The following is a 19,607-nucleotide window of genomic DNA, read 5'->3' as shown; positions in this document are numbered from 1 at the left end:
AATTGGTCAAGGCCACAAAAAGGACCCATAAACAAAGTTTGTGCACTGTTGCGAGCTGCTGTAAAGATTGAACGTTTTAATCTTCAAGACAAATAACAGTGCAGTAAAACCAGAGAGAACATTGTTTGACTCGATCCTCTTTGATCGGAATCCAGAATTCAATAAAGGAACTTTTGAGTTATTTAAATCTCATAATACAGTACTTATGCTATAATGTCTATGAGGAGAGGTCTTCTAAATATTATCTGCATTAAAGGGCGTTCATGATGTATTTTTTTTTTCAGCTAAAAGTCTGCTGCGTGTTCACTATATGAAGGCCTTCCAGGCATGCACTGGCAGGCCTTGCCGTGCTGTAAATCAGCAAAGGGTATATATGGTAGCAAGGTCAACAACACCCACCCGTCGTTACGTACATAGACTGATGTCAACACGTGCAGATGACATAACACGCGCTTGCTCATGCGAGCTACTTTCTCGACAACAACAATGTCCAATTAAATTATCCAGAATATTCTAAACTGTTCTCACACTGCTGTTGTGACAGGAATAATGCTTTACAGGGAAGTAGCTCAGCTGTTGATGTCTTCTTTAGTGCTTCATTTGCCTGAAGAAATTATTACTTGACGGTCAACACAATTCTGAACAAATAACAAATCAATTAGTGGATTGTTGGGTGGCTTTATCTTCCCATTACTACCGTGTCATGACTGACATAACGTTCAAATGGGTAAAAACGTGATCATTATCTTTGGCTAGCCATATTCTAGTTGTTTTCTAAGGCAGTGAGGGATTTACATCACTACGAATGATTCATTCTGCAGGAAATAAACACAAAAGAGAGGCTACATTCAAGGTAGCCTTCAAATTGGAGCAGCTTTTGTGCACCGTTATGACATTGTCAACACTCAAAGGAAGCGGCCTCTGAATTGGGACAAATTTAGTCAACTCAAGTCTGGAATCTAGTAAACAACCTTGAACTAGAAATTGGACAAACACTACAGATAAATTGCCAGAATGGAGTTATTTATGAATTAAATTATCTTTTTTGTGTAGTAGTTCTCCTGAATTATAGAAGTTTGTTATATATATCTAGAATAATAAGAGTTATGTGATTGGACCAGGAGCCACTCCAGTAGGACATGGACATTAGAGAAAGGTTATGCTGAGACAAACGAGAGGCCAACCCTCTGTCTCTTCTCATGTTTCATCTGGCCTTCTCTTCTTCTGTTACCGTGACAGCCTTACAAGTCACACTTGATCAGGTGGTTATGTAATGGCCGCTTTCAAGAAAACCTACAGATTAACAAATTGCCTGTACAATGGTGACATATTGAGTGACTTGGAAAGAGTAAAAGTCGGAAAAAACGTTGCGATGGTCATGTTCCTCCTGGGAAAACGTCTGGTGTTTATCTGACCCATCCACAATTCTAAACACCACATGGGCTTATTTAGGTATCACCGCATTCCCTTTTTTACCCTAATTTAATATAAATACAAAGAATAACATCACAAATCCCTTTCAATTGCCAATGACTGGGTTGATATTAATGATTCATGGCTGTGATTGCAAAATTGGAGCTTAAATGATTAACTTCACTTGAGGAGAGTTCCAGTGGAGAAGCTGTATTTTTTCAAGTGCGGTTGTTCAAATATAATTGTCACCACGCAAATTAAAAAAAAAGGGGGGGGGGGCAGGGGGATAAATGGCGCACAACACCATAGAAGGCAGCTTGGAAACAAAAAGTGCCTTGCGGTGTTGTTATTGTGAGCTGCTGCAAATTCTGTCACAAATTCTTGTTCTATGGTGATCATCACGCTTTACTTCTTACGTAACATCATAAAAACTTTAAAAAAAAAAAAGAAAAAGAAAAACAATGTACTTCCGTGCCATCTCCAAGATTTGCCTTTGCCATTTTTTCTGGCCAAATGTTTCCGGTTTGAGATTGTGTTTATTATGACAACATACCATTTAATCTAAATTATTAAATGGTATGTTATTGACGTAAATGATGATGTTACCGCCTTGATTTGATTTTTTCAGCAGACCATTTACACAATGTTTTGCACAATGTTACTGCTGACAGGGCAAAACAGTTGTTTTCTTGTTGGTGTCCAGTAAATTATTTCCAGTCAATTTTTTGGAAAAATTAAAAGTTTTGGTGCAGATTCAAGTCAAGGAATTTATTTCAAATAAAATTTGAACCATTTGCATCACTACCTTCTTGAAACGTTCGCAATGTTGTTGTTTTTTGGCTGCCATCTCACTACCATTTTAGTTTAAATGATTTTTCTGCGTGTGTGTTTGGTCTTGTCTCCTCAGGACCTCCTCACTTCCTCCCCTAGACTGGCCGCTGCCAAGTCAGTTCGGCCAATATGAACTGAAGATCGAGGTGCAACCCAAAGCACACCACCGAGCCCACTACGAGACCGAGGGCAGCAGAGGAGCTGTGAAAGCGGCGTCAAGTGGCCATCCCATTGTTAAGGTAGCACATTTGACATTTTGACACCAGCTCATTGTTGTGCCTGACACTATTCCAATGCCTATTTAAAAACCACATACCCAAGAGTTCAACTCTTGCACCCTTAAGTTCTGAAGTTCACATACAACAAAACAGTCTGAGCCGAATTTACTTGCTGAATTCAGCAGCCACTTCCTCAGAGTCTGTTTCACCACTTTTCAGGGATTTCCTTCCGCATTTGAGACCCAGTGTGTGTTCACTGCAAGCGTAGAAAGTCCCTTTTGCACTTGGAATACTTTTCATATTTGCGGTGCAGATGCCAGTAACTGATAATGTATTGAGACTATTTTTCTTTTAATGCCTCCGGGTGTTCCCTCAATCGTTCTTACCAATCATTTGACTTTTAAATCTGCTGTTACATTTTACATACACACATTAAGATTCATTTTGACATTAGCCGTTTAGAGAAAAGCATATCTTGAGGAAGCATGAGATCTCATTCCAAGCAACACACACGTAACAATCCCCCCCCCCCCCGTGGGATTCAAGCAGAACCTGTTGTGAAACTTAAAAATGGCGGAATACCTGCTGAGAGCTTTAATAGTGAGTGGCCTTATCAGCCCATCAGGAACACCGCATACGTCACAATGGTACATTCACACTAATCATATTTGATTGAGAGCCATGCGTCAAAAGTAGAACAAAAGCCGTGATGTCAGCATATTACACAAGACGACAAGGTACAGCTGGTATCAAAAGCATTACTTCTGAAAGTTTGTTTGATCTTTTTTGAACTTTATGATTTTTTATTTTTTTTTTTTAAAGATTTTTTTTTTTTAACACATGGGGCACATGTATTAGACTTTTAATTGAAGCAACATTTTACTGATAACAGTAGTTTACTTGTTGGACAGTCAAGCCTGAATAGCAATTTGACATTTCAAAAGTGGCAGTTTGATTTCGGCGACTTGTCTTTACGTCTTGTCAATTCTAACGCTGACTCACGTGTTTGTGGTCTTTCTGTCTTTGGCATCGTGTGTCATCTTTTGTTGGCTAACAAGCTTTTAAAAGCTCAGCGATGCGTTAAGTATGCAGAGCAAGCACGACATGAAACAATCATAACCAAGTTTAGAAGAGTATAACCGAGTTCCGGTCGGAAAGGTCAAACAGCTGTCGGCATGAACTCTCTTGAAACGAACCCAGAAGACCAAAGTCTTAAGAAACGGCCTCTGTCTGTTCTCACACATTCAGGCAGGCAGGCAGGCAACCCTTCAGGCTGATAATTAACCATTTCAATCTCAGCGTGACCAAGATTCTATCCTCCCATATGTGACGATGCATAATTTAGCGGTCAAAGTTTGTTAACCGAGCCTTGCTGTGCACATGCCCTAATTTCTCATCATTTGTTTGGGCTCTTACCTCGCTATGTATGGTCTTTAAAATTAAATTAGCTGCGATTTGTTCTTGAAATATTTCTTCCTGTATGTCGTTGCATTTTTAATAGACCGGCACTTCAAATCAAAGAGATTTTCTTATCAAAACTTGCCCTTCAGCTCTTATATTGTTTACTAAACATCTCAACTTCATCTTAATTCAACGTCATTTACCATGTGACATCATTCTTGTTATTCCCAAAACACACACACACACGCACTGTGCTTTTGCAGAATCTACTTAGTATTAGGACATATAGGTTAAGACTGCTCAAAAGCTAATCAAGGGTTAACTTCAAGTTACTTGACCCACTCCAGTGGTCACAAGGGGGTCAGAGCTCATGCGAGTGTAAACAAGCTTGTGCATATCGTGTTTCCCAGGTGCACCCAAGGTGTGGATAGTGCTATTCCCTGAAGGCACAATAACACTTGAGCTAGCAAAATCTAATCACAGTTATCCCGCCGTGCAATTAAAAAAAAAAAAAAGCCACAATTTATGTTACAAATTATACGGTAAGAGTTACAAAGAGGATGACACAATGCAGGTTTTTTTCTGCTACTTGTCTTGCTATATTCCACACATGAAGTACTCCAGCAGAAGCAGCACCAGCAGCTCCGTTACAAATTCCCTCGTCTCATTCCTGTGAGCCCTGCACTATATTCTCCGTGGAGCTTGACTCGAGTGGTGTGATGTCACTCGATGATGCCACGGCTGCCATATGGGCATGGCCGTCACTTCCTTTTGTGACTGTGCTGGGCACTACTGAGCTGCTGCATCAACAAAAAAACAACAGGGACAGGAACTGTAGGTCATGTGTGTGTTTATCCACCTATACGTAGCATTTTTGTTTTGATTGCTAAATAAAAACTAGATAAATGTGTTGTATAACTGTGGCTAGTATCTTATAAAAGTGGATTTTGGGAGTTTGAGAAACAATATTGCTGACAGCAGATCTTTATGTAATGACTGTGGCTGTGTTAGCCATTCCTCAGGGGCTAGCCACAGATCACAATCGGTGCACCCGTTGCTAGGAGACATGTAAGTCCAAAGCCTCTCTGGCTGACTGAGGTATCCTTGTGCGTATTTAACCAGCTTAATTGAGTGCTGCTGCGCCCACACAAATACAAGGAGTACTTTAGTAATACCTGCCGAACCACGGATGGATGCGAGCAGGGTGGCGGATATGACAAAAGAACATGCAATTCAAAACATTACACAGCATTGTTCAGCAAATGCGTACGGTGTCATCACACAAAAAAACCCCCATCTTGGTAGAATGTATGAAACTTTCAAGGTCGAGCATGAGTTCAAGGAAGCCTGTGGATCTGTGTTCATCGTCCAAAATGTTTTTTACCCATGAAAATAAAGTAACTGTTCTTTGTACAGGTCCACCGAATAATGACGTTAAATAAAATGATTCAGCCATTATAATGACAGTGGACTGAAGTATGTGAAGGGAAGCTTGCAAAAGACACTTTATACAAATGTAAAAGTAATTGAAAGGCTGATTATGAATACTTTGTAAAAGGTTATATTAAATTATTTATATCATTATTTATATATATTATATTATCCATCCATCAATTTTTATATATTATATTATACTATATTATTAAAAAAAAAATAAAAAAAAATGCAAAGTTAAAAATGATTCAGTCCTCCAGTTTTTGTTTCTCCACAGAATTTTGTTTAAACTCCAAATGCCATGACTTCATGGACAGTTGGCAATGAAATCAAGAGTTCATACATCTGTTCACTTCGACCGTAAATGCCTCCAACTATTCTAGCTGATTCTGATTTATTGTTTTGATTGCTCGTCTTCTCTCAACCCCCTTTTATATTTTGCCCTCTGTTTATTTCTACGTGCCGGCTCTCGAAATAGACTGGTTGCCATAAGTGGTGTGCAGACAACAGCAATTCAAAGCTTTTCACTTGAAGCTGCTGTTGCTTTGCCACCGGGCTTTATTTGATGTAACCAGGGTGGGAGCCATTGGTTGTAATCAGGCTTAGCGCACAGCGAGGAGAAAAGTCACAAGGAGTATGAGTTTCATAGAAAGGTCGGGGGAGGATAGAATGAGGGGGGGGGGGGGGGGGTACAGGAAGGAGTGAGCGCAGAGCCGTCCTCCAAGGCCATATACAGCTCTGATGCAGTATACAGTAAATGCTTGTGCGCGTGTGTGCACATGTATTGACCTTGTTTAAACAAACAGTCAACTGGCCCCCTGGCTCCCGCTGCCCTCCCTGGCGTGCTGGGCAAACAGCGAGCCTTTGAGATCAACGCACTACATATGCGTGACTGAAAAAAAAAAAAAAAAGACTGACATAGATAAAAGAGCAGCTTTTTAAACAAGTTCCCTCCATATTAGGAAGCAAACCATCCAACTTTTGGCATTATTCAATTTCGATTTACTGTACAGTTAATGTTTTAAGTAACATTATAAAAGTCCTAATTGTCATACAAATTTAAAGATGTTATTGTTAGCTGCAGTGTAATACTCACGAAAGAACTGTGGTATATGCAAACTCCACAAAAGGACGGTCTGAAGCGAGATTCCAATTTCAAACCTTGAAACTGTGAGGCAGAAGTGCTCCAACTAAGTACAGCTGAATTAAAGTAAAGCTGTTAATATAAAGGGGAGGAACAGGGAGAAGTTTTGCAAAGTGATCATATCGTGAGCTTATTTGCAGGAATTTAAAAAAAAATATTGTATATACGTTGTACTGCTCATATAGTCAGAGGCTCGACCCTTTTGTAGGTCACAAAAAGTAAAACGTCTGCTTTTATGATTATCTTCACACTTTCATCTTTGCCATGACTCAAACACTTGGCAAAAAAAACCCACTAAAATACACAAGCAAAATTATTCACAGGAAGTCTCCCGTGTCTTGCGAAAGTCTCGCTTGACAGACTACAGCCTGATAAAAAAATGACCCGACTATTAACCCCTGAATTTACACCAAAGTCAAATGGCTCCACCCCCCCTCGTTCTCCTCTCTAGTTGAATTTGAAGAGCGGCAGCTTATGTGCGTAAGAAGCCCCTCGCTCCCTCACATACATACGCACACGCGCATACTCGATTGCATACACAAAAAGTCTCACCATGGCAACGGTACAGCAACACAGGGAAACATTTAGCAGAGTCAGGCGCTGGATGTAAGAAAGTGTCGAGTTACGGTCTGAGCCGAGGTGGACGCTGACTTGTGACAAGAGTCACCAAGCAAAATCGGGATAGCAGATGAAGTCATATACGTATGCTGATTCAATTTGAATCCCAAATGATATGACCTTTCAAGAGCGTATACGGATAGCCAATTTGTCTTTTGGCCAGGTATTACCTTGAACACATCTTGGCCGCGTGTACAATATCATGTTTACAAGCAGTGCTGGAGGATGTTTTTGCCCCTGAGCTTGTTGCCCTTATTACTGGACTAGTGGAACAGATGAAGGCCAAAAATAAATTTAGTGGGAGCTGAATTTGTAACTGTATCCAGCTATTTTATTTTAGGGGAGAGAGTTCATCCCCAGCCCAAATCCAGTCTACTCAGAGGCAGCAGCCCTTACAGTTGCTTAATAGCGTTTAATACCGAAGTGATCTTTTTTTTAAGATCCATTTTCTTGCTGACCAGCCAGCAAAGTCCGTACGGTTTGCTGCAAAGACCACGCTCGTGCGGTATTTCACACTTAGCACAGATTTAGGAGGCGACTCCGAAATGTGAGACAAGTCAAGAGTGCATGTGGTGTTTTTTTTTTTGTGTTGTTGAGATACATCTTCAAGCAGGAGTCCTCTTTTTACCCTTCTACAAAGAAGCCACCATTCGTCTTTTGTTGTTGCATAAACACATTGTGTTCAAGCCGGAGCGCTAGTAGCAGATGACTTGCACAAGGTCTAAAATTAACACGGGCCAAGTCCAAACTAGGGTTGATTTTCCATTTGGCGCATAAATATCTGAAGGCAAATGTTTGTACTAAAATAGTCCGTGTCATAAAAGACGTAGCGGAGTGTCTACCATGTTTGATGTCATTTACAGGCTGTCTCAATTTGATAGATGCAGAAACACACCAGCATGTAGCTCAACATGGTGCAACAAGTTTTTTTTTTTTTTTAGTACTGTTTATACTTTGAGAGCCAATCCAGTTTGAGACTGTCTCTATGCTTGAAGTTTGTCGCTGGTCACCAGCTCATCAATGGTGGTGCAGAACAGGGGAACATAATAGACTACAAATTTATAAGTTTTGAAGAAAAATCAAGTTGTACGAAAAATGGCTCTGAGCTGCCATCATGTGTGATGTGAAGTTATGTGACTTATTCATACTTCTTGTCTTTGGAAATGAGCGCAACTTTTTTTTTCCAGAACCGCACGCTTTTCCCCCGTCATTTATGTAGCGTTTACCCTCATGAGCGACGCAACCGCGCTTCAGCTCTTGTTTTTAAAGTAAATGTTATTCTTCCAGCAACCCTCCTTTTATGGCTCATGTGTTTATTTTATGTTAACAGAGACACTTTTGTGGATATTTGAAGCGCCCTTTCAGAACTAATTTTAATTTTTTAAATCAAAGCGAGAGTAAATTGAAAATAATCAAATTTGCAAATCAAAGCGAAAGTAAATTAAAAATAATCTGCTTTTTAGAAACGGTTGGATATTTGAATAAACGACTAACAGTTTGTCTGTGCGGTGATTTTCAAGCATCATTGCAACATAAAAGAAGTCTTTTTTTTTTTGCCCTCTTATCACGGTTTCCTGCTTGCTTGAAAAAACTAAAACTGGCTTGTGTTTTTGTCAACACGTCAGACCAATTCATAACGACATAAATTAAAGCTTCAAGGAGTGACGAATGGGCCTTGCAACCCTTACAGCCATTACAATTGAAACTGTAGCCCGAGGACATAATGAATATATTTAGCGGAATTCCAAACCTGACGAGCGCAATGTCTATATATTTCAGACGGATATATGTGTTTTATGAAGCTGCGAGACAGTTCAGTATATTCAAGTTTTGTGTTTCATTGTCATTCATCCAACTTAGTTGCAATTAGACAAACTGTCAAGTTAGTCATTGAAGTACTAAGCCAAAAAGTATTGAAAATGGTCGAATTACCCAAGTGGCAAACTTCCTTTCATTTTTTCAGACATGGCTTTTCAAGACTTGTAGTTGGTTCTACTCTTAATGGACATAACTATTTCATTATGTTGCTTTGTGAAGCTGACTTAAGGTTTGGCATTTCCCAAAAAAAGCCACCTGTAGTCTCATCTGTGAAATCTACCTGAAAAAGATTCACCTTAAATATTGCAAAGCCATTAAGAGGGCGATTTAGAAGAGGCAATTTCAAGGGGGCTTCAAAATGATCAGTTGATGATTTAACGGGCACAGCAGTGGAAAAAACAACTGCGGCATGTGGCAAAGCATCACATGATGTTGAACTTCATCAGTTTTGGTGAGGTTTCTTGTCTTTCCACATGCAACTCTTAACTTGTTTTATATTGTCTGCGGCACATGTGCTGCTGCTGCTGATAAATCCGTTGTGAGCAAGCGCTGACCATCTGGGCAAAGCAAGTGCGAGCGTGTGGTTTTCCGAATTCAAAAATCATGTCATTTACATTCGTGGACCATTCAGACTGGGGTGCATAATGACCTGTTAGCTTGTTACTAGCATGATTTATGCTTTCATGTGGTTCTTAAGATCCTATGCGGTTGCCAAAGATGAGCCCATTACTGGTTATTATGGAGGCCACATGCTGCTCCTTCGTATAACTTCCTTCCGAATACATTTCAAGTGCCAGATACTGTATTTTACAACAGGGAGTGGGATTCTCTTCAATATATGCTGCACCAGAAGTTAATTCTCTGGTGTCAGATTGTAAGCTCTAGTTTCAACTCAGCACACACATAAATAAGTAGTCAGTCATATTTATCCCGTCATGCTTCCATTGCGGAACGCAATGAAAAGATCTGGTGAAGTACACAAACTCTGTATAAACATCTTTCCGGTCTTTGCTTTCCAACCGAGGGCAGAAATTTGTAGCTGAAATCGAAACACTTTGAGCAAATTAATGGATTTAAGTGGCGCCTAAAAAGTATCAAAAGAGGTTTCGTGCTGTATTTCTTGTTGAGCAATATCCAGATATTACTGCAAATAACCCTTGAAATGTCTACGCTTTGAAATAAAGATAACATCACTGTGTGGTTTGCATTATATTATCTGGTTGTGGTCATTAATGTCTTTTAAAGGCAATGATAAATTTGAGGGATTCACTCACAAATAGCCTGTGAATCCCAAGAGAGGACAGTTCTAGAACACACTGTATCAGTCTCAAGATTCAATGCAAATAGTTGGGGAGTATAAGATTAGTTACACGGTATTTTCACAGGACTAGCTGGGTTCAGTCCTACTCATCTTTTCGGCATTAGTAGACAAATTATATCCTAGGAGATACTGAGGGCAGCAAGAAAATGGAACGCAGTAAAATGTTGACGAAAGAGTTGGGCACTGCAGTGCCAAAAACCAACGGCAGAGCAGCAGGGTATGCTAACGTTAGCATCTGTGTTTATTTTTCTCATTTCTGGTTTTAGCTGTGAGTGACCAGAAGTGGTTTATACCACCCATATGGTTTAGACTGGTAGTACCACCAATTGCCAATAAAAGTGACGTACGTAGCCAGTAGAGCCAGGGCAAGCTGAGTGGAAAAAGGTGCTTAATGGGGATAACGACGACAACAGTTTTTTTAGGGCGTACCTTTGAATTATAATTCTGGTACTTTGGTTGTGATAAGTAATGATTTGCCTTTTGATTAAGCTTGTTGTATTCACATAAGTCAATGTAATCCAAGGCATGGTCGTGACTATTCACACAAGCCTTTTCACTCAGGTTGGTTTTGGAACAGCATGTGACAAATCCCACTTGCTCTCCCTCCTGTTACCACAGTATTGGACGGAGCGTTGACGCGGTGGCGTGTGACGCAAAGCTCAGAAGAAGATGGGGTCAGTAACCAGCTGTAGCTCGGTTGAGGCTTGGCAGTTCGCAGGGTGAAAACAACACTGAAAGACCTTGTTCTCCTCTAGCCTCGAAAAGCTGCCCTCCATCTAAACTGGGGTTTGGTTGGGGGGGGGTGGGCTACGAGGGCAGGACAGGGCGTGCAAATGTGAGCGGGGGTGCCATCCCACCGTCACCGAGTCTGCCAAGCACAACATTTACAACAGTAGTGGGATTGTTTCAGAATAAGGTCCAGCTCTCATTTCCATCTTGCCCTCGACTCGACCAGACACGCAACACTTTCCGCCATCAAATATCTCACCTGTCTTCTTGAGTGGAAACCAGGGTGCCAACTCTCAGGACAAATGGAGAAAGCAGCTGTTTGGCGGGTGTGCAAAGCCAACACGGTTGGCAGGCGTTAGACACAAGATTTGAAAAGGCCGACAACGTTATTACTGGCAATTTTCTCTCCTTGTCATACTCATTTCAACTATGAACAGACTTTAGACACACTCTACTCTTTGGGTAACCATGGCTTGTCTCTGAGCTGGTACCCTGAGAGGTACTTGACAATAAATCCTTAGTTCCCTTTGATTAGTATTCAATTAGTTAGTCAGTACACACTATGGTTCTTTTCAATCAGACATGAGTCATGTAGAAGGTATGAATTCTGTTATGGTAGCGAGATTGCCTGTATTTCTTGATGTCATATTCTGCTTTACCACAGTCGCACCAGGTAAACTTCTGGGGAACTACTAGGTCTGAGGCATTACCGTCTCCTGAGCCAGGTGTGGAATTGGAAAAAACATTGAGGCCTATTAAGTGAATCATCAGTTAGAACGTCAAAATGACAGATGAATCTCCGGTGCCTTTGCCAAAACTATAACAACCTTGAGCCGCCATTTGAAATCCCTCCCAAACAAAAGTCTGACTGCTGACTGTTTCTTTGTTCACACCTTACATCTGGATCTGCACTCCCGAGTTTGATTCCACTTTCTGTCATGTTTCAGCTGGTTGGCTACAACGAGAAGCCTGTCAACCTGCAGATGTTCATCGGAACAGCAGATGACCGTTACCTGAGGCCGCACGCGTTTTACCAAGTGCACCGCATCACTGGGAAAACGGTAGCCACGGCCAGCCAGGAGATTGTGATCACCAGCACGAAAGTTCTTGAAATTCCTCTCCTGCCTGAAAACAACATGTCCGCCAGGTACATGTCACAAGTATTTCTTCCAGGCTGCATTTTTCATTTACGAGCTCCCGCCGTGAGGGAAGTCCAACCCTGTTTATGGGCTTCTTCCAATGTGAGTTTTTATGTATTTTTAATTTAAACCAACATAAGGTGGTGAATACCAAAAGAGTAGAGAAATAAACTTTATGTGACTATTTAAGATTCAGCATCAGGACAATATTTGCGTAAGGCCCTGCTTCATTTGTTTACACTGGATTTAAATGGAAAGGATGTGGTCTGGACTTTCCCACTCATTTTACATTCTAAATTGAACATAATTCTTCCAAATCCCTGCCGTGCTTGTATTTTTTTTTTTTTTTCCGGATTTCACAATTTACTTCCAACTGCTTTCCCTTCCTCTTCCCACAGTATCGACTGCGCGGGCATCCTTAAGCTACGGAACTCAGACATTGAGCTACGGAAGGGGGAAACGGACATAGGAAGAAAGAACACAAGGGTACGCGTGGTGTTCCGGGTTCACATCCCTCAGCCGAACGGGAAGGTTCTGTCCCTGCAGGCTTCCTCCATTCCTGTAGAATGCTGTGAGTCGTAAACATACACACACTCACACACACACTATCAATCACGTTTCTCTCACTGACGTAAGCCACCTTTTCTTTTGGTGAAAATGTAAATATACTTTGGAAATGTCAAAATTTTCCTGTGTATACGTGAACAACGATGACTTAGTAAACTCTCTTTTGTCTGCAACCTCTGCTGCGTCTCGCCCAGCCCAGCGTTCGGCTCAAGAGCTGCCCCAGGTTGACAAATCCAGTCTGACCAGTTGTCTGGTCAGTGGGGGAGAGGAGATGGCCATCACTGGGAGCAACTTTTTTCCAGAGTCCAAAGTCATCTTTTTAGAGAAAGGCCCTGGTAAGAGCTTCGTTGTTACTTGTTTTTTTTTTTTTTGGAGTGCTGTAACACAGCTTTTAGAAATAAAAAGATCAATTCACTTCTGTTCTCTAAAGAGAACAAGTAAATAGAGCATTCACTGAGCCAGTCGCTGCCTGCCCCAATTACTATTGTTGTGCTGTGTTAAAATCAAGTTCACACGTTACAGACAGAAAGTAAAGTCGTGTGAGTGGGAGACCCTTTTAAAGATCTCTGAGAGAAATAAGGCACACAGGAATGTCTTCAGCTCTTTGACTGCTATGCGGTGAAGCATGGCGTAGATATGCAGCGTGATTGAACGGTCAAGTCCAAAACACAGAAGCAAAGGGAAACCTCAGAGAGGAGAGAAAACTGGGAAGTGGACTTTTGAAGAGGTAGAATGACTATGAGCCAACAGGGAATGGAACATGACGATGATGATGGTGATGATTGGGGATTGTTTAAACGAACCCCCTCATCTCTACTAATCTGCCCGCTTTAGTTCAGAAAGGCCCTGATTGGAGTAATTGTCGTAATGGAAGAAATAAGAAAGAATGGAAGGCAGTGACTGATATTTTTCCATTTTCCTTAACTGAAAAACAACAGAAGTTGTGTGATTATAGGATGGTACCATAAATGGCTTGAGTCTGACACTGATCTCTTGCCTCGAAGCACATGTGATCTAACTAGGGAAAATTAGATTTTTCGTCAAGACCGATGATTTCAGATCAAATTTAGACGAATACTTTGAGAAGTCAAGACTAAGTCCAGACCAAGACATTGAAACATTGAGAAGATTCCAGACTTTGTGGAACTCAGGCCAAGACTTGGATCAATTGAGACCACATCCAGACAAAGACTGAGGGGCTTGAGACAAAATCTAGGCCAAGACTTTGAGAGTTGAGTCCCAGATCAGGACTTTGATGGATCTTGTACCAAATCCAGCCCAAGACTTTGAGGAGTCAACACAACCCCATCAGCCTTTTAGATAAAATCTGACATGTTTTTAAAACAAACAAGAAAAGTCTAGTGTCCTTATTTCACCTGTTGCAGATTAGCAATAAAATATTTTCCTCATTGGATAGCACTGATAAACAATTCATAAAATTCTTCTACTATTTGCGTACACACATCTTTAGTATTTCTTTTGAATAGAATAGTAAAATAACCACACTTCATCAGACATTCAAGCTAAGACTAAATAAAATATATCAACTTTACAAGGATGGAAGTGTTTATAAATGAGACTAAGCAGCGACTGCTGAGCAGTGACAGACACACTCACTCGTTTTTCACCGTTTTTTCTCTTTAGTAAAAGACAAACTTTAGTTATTTGATCATCTGGCACAGAAGTCGCATCTGCCCGATCCGAGTCATTTTCTTAGCTAGGTATGAGCTTCTTGTTGGTGCTTGTCGTCTGACGGAGCATGTGGGGCCCTTGCTCCAGCCTGTTGAATGTCAACAAGACGTGAAGCAATAATGCACTGCTGTCAGCTGCCAAGACATTCAAGGTCATTTCTTCATCTGGAAAGAAAATGTTTCTCTCAGTGGATACGTTACTGTCTACTGCATTACCACAGATAATGCATTGGTTCTTATCTTCGATTACAATTAGGGTAAGGTTAGCTTTAAAGCTACAGAAAATTGAAAAGCCTAAAATGTTCCTGAGATTAGAGAGTGGACTCAAGGTCCACAAAGCCTCACCCTCCGTGCTGTTTCGGGAATTATGAAGGATCCCTTTGTGGTTTTGGGGAAGACGCTACGCAGGTGCCGACTGCGGTAACATCATTAAAATGTGGCCTTCAAATAATGTAGCTCGAATCTACATTCTGTACTAACATAGCAAATCAAATAAACTTTGAGTCAATGGCTGCAGTGTCTTCCAACCACAGGGGCCTGTCAGTGTTCCCTACCATGTCTAGCCAAATAATTAAATCCATCATAGGAAAACGGCAAAGGATGTTTTTCAGCAGTTTAAATAAATACTGTGATTCCACTGTGCTCTTTAAAATGTCAGCCAGGCAAGACAAATAGGAGGATTACTTGGACATTTGATTCTGAATCGAGTCGTCACCACTCAGGTTTTCTCCACGTGGACTCTAAAAGGACACATCAATAACAAATTGTGTGGTCCCTTGACCCATTCGATTGTCCAGATGGTAAAAGTAAAATTTTTCTCCCCTCTTTTTTCATTACTGTCTTCTAGATGGGCGGCCACAGTGGGAAGTGGAAGCCAAAATCATTCGGGAGCAAACTCAAGGCGTGAGTAGTCTTTTTGTGACTTAAACTGTAAATCGAGTGGAACGCAATCTGCATTTCCATACAAATATTTTCTGCAGAAATTCTGAATAATTTTTAAAAATTAATTCAACAGTTTTAAAGCATCAATACAAACTATTTCACACATATATAAGCAGAATCTTAAAATGGTAAAGACAAATGTGGGGAGGTAATCCATATCCCACATATGTTTAGACTCACTGTCACACTGTATACACATCAACTGGTAATGTAATGTAAATTGTAAAAGTAAAACATACATTAAACTCTTCCTTTAGATTACTAGTGACAACCAGTTGTTAGCTAATGCGAAAAACTAATGTAGCGGTTGACACTCTTGTAACAAGAGAATGGACTAGTCAAAGTCAAATCAAAAGTTCACACAATACCGGCTGATCATCTGCTCTGGAAGGGGAACAAATAGGAAAGTAGAAAGGTCCCAAGATAAAAGTTGTAAGAATGCTAACCATGACTAAAAAGAAGCAATATTTACCCGCAGTCATCCACATGACTACTGATGGGGATCATGTCACTGAACACTGACTAATTGAGGTGCACCAAAATTTGCTATTGGTTGAACCACCAAAATTGAAGTTTCACTGTACCGATTTTCTGTTACCAAGTACATAAAGTGAGTTGAAATAATGTGCATTGTTTTGCTTTTCCCCCACAGTCGTGCATTGTCGTGGAAGTCCCTCCCTACCACAGTAAGACGGTGAGCTCGGCTGTGCAAGTGCAGTTTTATGTCTGCAATGGAAAACGAAAAAGGAGCCAATCCCAACGCTTCACCTACCTTTCAGGTGAGCTTAAAAAAATACTATCTTTATTTTCAGATTTTTTTTTTTTAATGTCGCAATTTCTATATGCTCTTACATTTCTGCACAGACATGATGCAATCCTTTTTGTTTGTGGCTTCCTGTTTCGTCCCACCCTAATAGTTCTAGAGTACATTTAAGACGGCGGCACACTATTGTATCACTAAACCATTTTGAACCTGACTGTGACGCAGTGAAGTACCACAATGACACAAACACCTGCTCGCTGTTGATTTTGTCAAACCTTCTCTAACTCCAAAGCCTCTTTTCGTCCTCAGTCTTTTTCCGCTCAATGTGGTGGGCGGAGACTCCTGAGACTCTAATGCCAACATTTGAGTGTCTCCCGGTGTGTGTATGTGTGACTATACACGACATCGCGCCCCTCCACCCACCTGCTCTCTCTATTTGCGAGCACGCCCACTCAGGCAGTTCCTGTTCCTGTTCTCTTTTGACAGTTCGGGGCAGCCAATGACAGCAGAGCAGAGTAAACCCTGCTCTGTTTGCTCGCAAAAGCAGGTTTGCTGACACCATCAGAGGCACCGCAGACACCACCTGCTTTATTGTGTGTGTTTGTGTGTGTGCGTGTGGGTGCAGGAGGTGGTGGTCTTCTAATAAGTCATGTTTCCTGTCTAATAGGTCATGTTTCCTGTCTTGTTGTGAGCTGGGTTGTAACGAGCCCTCATTTAGTCTGTTTGATAAAGTTACACAAGAAAGGAAATTTACTATTAGAAAAAATAAATATATCCTGTTGTAGAAAAAGTCTTTTCCTGTCAACATCAGATTAATTATTCCTTTTAGTTTAGATGTCTGTAGATGCGTCGGGACGATAGCTTTGTTTTTGTTTTTTTTAACCACTCGTCCCTCCATCCCAGAGGCTTGATGGGGTGAGTCGAGGGCGTGAGATCAATGAACTCGTTTGTTCTATTGCTCTGGTCCGTGCTGGGGGGCATTCGGGCATTCAGCCTGTCACACAGCATTTCACGTGATGCCGTCCAGACTGACCGGCAGCATATGCTCGCCCTCTGAGTCTGAGCTGAATGAAAATACTAATAACTCGCCTGTTCATTGTGTAAATAGAAAATGTGGCTTTTATTTAAATTTAAATTTTCTATCTTTCTGTCAGTCCAACTTAGTAGGAACACTTTGGAAAGACATATGTACACTGTCTCTGCATTTCTGAAAAATGATCGTTGCAGCTTTAAAAGTACCGACTTGATGGATGTACACTATCTCCTTCTTTCTCCTAATCTTCAGTGATGGTGAAGCAGGAGCACCGGGATGAGCTGGACCATCCGGCTGTACCTGCCATGTCCATGCCTCTGACACACACTGCCAGCCTGGTGCGCCCTCAGCTGCCTTCCCCCGATCAGGGCCACCCATCGGATAACCTTCTGTCCACCTCCCCGCACGGCCTGGCCTCGAGCTCGGGACCCGTCCTGCTGCCCCTGCAGTCTCCCTGCCCCACACTGGGCTCCCCGTCCTTCCAGCACCTGCCTCACCTCCAGGGTCGCGGTTTGCACCATGCCCCCGCCGACTGCCACATGCCGTTCCATCCGAGCTCCTCTCCTGTTCCCCTTCCTGCCTCCTCCTCGCCCTCTCGGGCCGCTTACCAGCCCATGCAGCGCAACCAGAGTCACGCTCATAACCTGTCCTTCAACGGTCAATCCAGCTTTTCTCCTCAGAGCTACGACAGGATGCCTTTCCAGCAGAGTCCCGGTGCGGTGTCACACCCAATGAGCATGGGGATGGTGTATTCCTCCTCCCCCTGCTCGTCCCCGTCGACGCCCGTGTCGTCGGGCCCAATCGCGGGTTCCCCGCAGAGCCACCAACCACTCCTGGCCCCCTCATCCCCTCACCTTCACACGCTCGGAGGCTACCACTGCTCCCCGAATCCCACTCAGGTGTCCTCACCTACTGGCCACCCACTAGTGGGGCCCCACACTTCCCAGCTGCAACGAGCCATGGCCTACCACCCAGTGAGTCAACGCTCAGCCTCCTGCCCCACGCCGTCCACTGCCCCTCCTCCGCATATGATCCCATCGGCCCAATCGGGGCCTTCATCCCCTCAGCTCCACTCACTGCCCTACCAGTCTCCCACTTCCTCTTCGCCAGGTAACAGTCCCTTGGGCCCCTTGCAGCATCCGCACTCAGGACAACCTTCTCCTCAGGCCGCTAGCCCGGTCATGGCCGGCTTGTCCCCGACCGCTACGGGGCCTTTAGTGCACCCGCTAAGCCCCCCCCAGGGGCCTTTCACATCAGAAGTCGAAAGGCTGAACATCAAAGAAGAGCCGGAGGACAGGGAGCCCACCTTCCGCACGATAGGCCTCCAAGACATCACGCTGGATGATGGTAAGATATTCAAATGATATTTACTAAAGTGTAAACTAACAGATTGGAGTTCAAATATGGTTTTGTGCCAGTAATTGCAAAAATGGAGACACAACAACCGGTTGATTCTCGACTGAAATTGGCATGCATCATAGTCAGGTTGAAGAGCACGCACATAAGAGTTCAGCTGCTTTCCAGATGAATCTTTGCGAGATAGTCAAGGCCATTCATAACAAGTGGTTGCATAGATTACAGCGAGCGTCCACGTCTAAAACAAGACACCGCTCGGGGATTCAATTACATCATGTGACATGCGAGGCAAAGCCATACCCCATGATGTAAAACAATACTCGTCAGCATCACTTTATGTTCTGTGAGCTAAATCCTTGGTGTTTGATTACAGTGATAGGGTTTCATCTGTCAGTGTGGCCACAGACTGAGAGGCAGGACTTTATTGACTACGAAAGACCCACAGGGCTGATAAGCGAAGCATCAGATTAAAGGCTCCAATTCTATTAGATCTATGGCGGACATTAGGAGACTAATTACCTCCACCAGACGAGGGGGTTACGCTTGTCATTTGTTCGCTTCGACTATAGTAAATCCATTCAATTCTGGCTCCGATCTGGATAAAGTTGCAGAAGGAGGAATATAAGTTTTGTCATGAATAGTACGGTCCATCAGAAAAGCAAAAACAGATTGTGTGTGCTGCTGTGATTGTTCAATCCTGTGTACTCGTGTTGTGTTTTCACAAGTCTAATTGGGATGCTCAAGAGAACATGTTGACTTAACAATTAGCAGTCAACTCAGTGCAAAGCATGACACCGCTGGCTTTTACCCCCCCAGGATTTCTTTTATCTGAAGTACATGTCTCCAAACAGCCCCTTATCTGCCTGTCAGGAACTTGGCTAGTTCGCCATATTCAAATCAGGGTCGTACGGGGCGGGGGGGTTAATAAATAGCCTGTCGAGATTCTGTTGTTACATTGTGTGCTAGCACGGGTCAGCCTAATTAACACAGGCTGCTTGTCAATAAGTCATGTGTGAAAATCCAGTGAGGTTCATCGGGGAGCCGTGTTTATGCAAGCGCACACGCCACTGAGTTGGCTGTGTGCAGGGTTAAAAAAAAAAAAAATCTCCAATTTTAATTTGAACATGCACATTAAAGTTTGCGGGGTTTCTTCTATTTGTTTCTGACACACTTGCGTACTATCCGGAAG

At 42.3% G+C, this 19,607-nt stretch overlaps 1 protein-coding gene across 1 annotated transcript in view; it reads left to right on the top strand.

Moving 5' to 3' along the window:
- The window catches only part of nfatc3a (nuclear factor of activated T cells 3a), a 37,378-nt gene that overhangs the window by 11,534 nt on the left and 6,237 nt on the right, over nucleotides 1-19,607 (top strand). Inside the window, exons 3-9 of the mRNA XM_088372026.1 lie at nucleotides 2,321-2,483; nucleotides 11,875-12,074; nucleotides 12,465-12,637; nucleotides 12,828-12,968; nucleotides 15,172-15,227; nucleotides 15,919-16,045; nucleotides 17,315-18,409. Of these exons, the coding sequence (XP_088228152.1) occupies nucleotides 2,321-2,483; nucleotides 11,875-12,074; nucleotides 12,465-12,637; nucleotides 12,828-12,968; nucleotides 15,172-15,227; nucleotides 15,919-16,045; nucleotides 17,315-18,409 (1,955 nt within the window). The remainder of the gene's footprint in view (nucleotides 1-2,320; nucleotides 2,484-11,874; nucleotides 12,075-12,464; nucleotides 12,638-12,827; nucleotides 12,969-15,171; nucleotides 15,228-15,918; nucleotides 16,046-17,314; nucleotides 18,410-19,607) is intronic.

Source organism: Syngnathus floridae, chromosome 3 (assembly GCF_059516105.1).
Source record: "Syngnathus floridae isolate MCC-2025c chromosome 3, RoL_Sflo_1.0, whole genome shotgun sequence".
Lineage (NCBI taxonomy): Eukaryota > Metazoa > Chordata > Actinopteri > Syngnathiformes > Syngnathidae > Syngnathus > Syngnathus floridae.
Note: the sequence above shows the minus strand (reverse complement) of the source record. Positions and strands in the feature narration are given on the sequence as shown.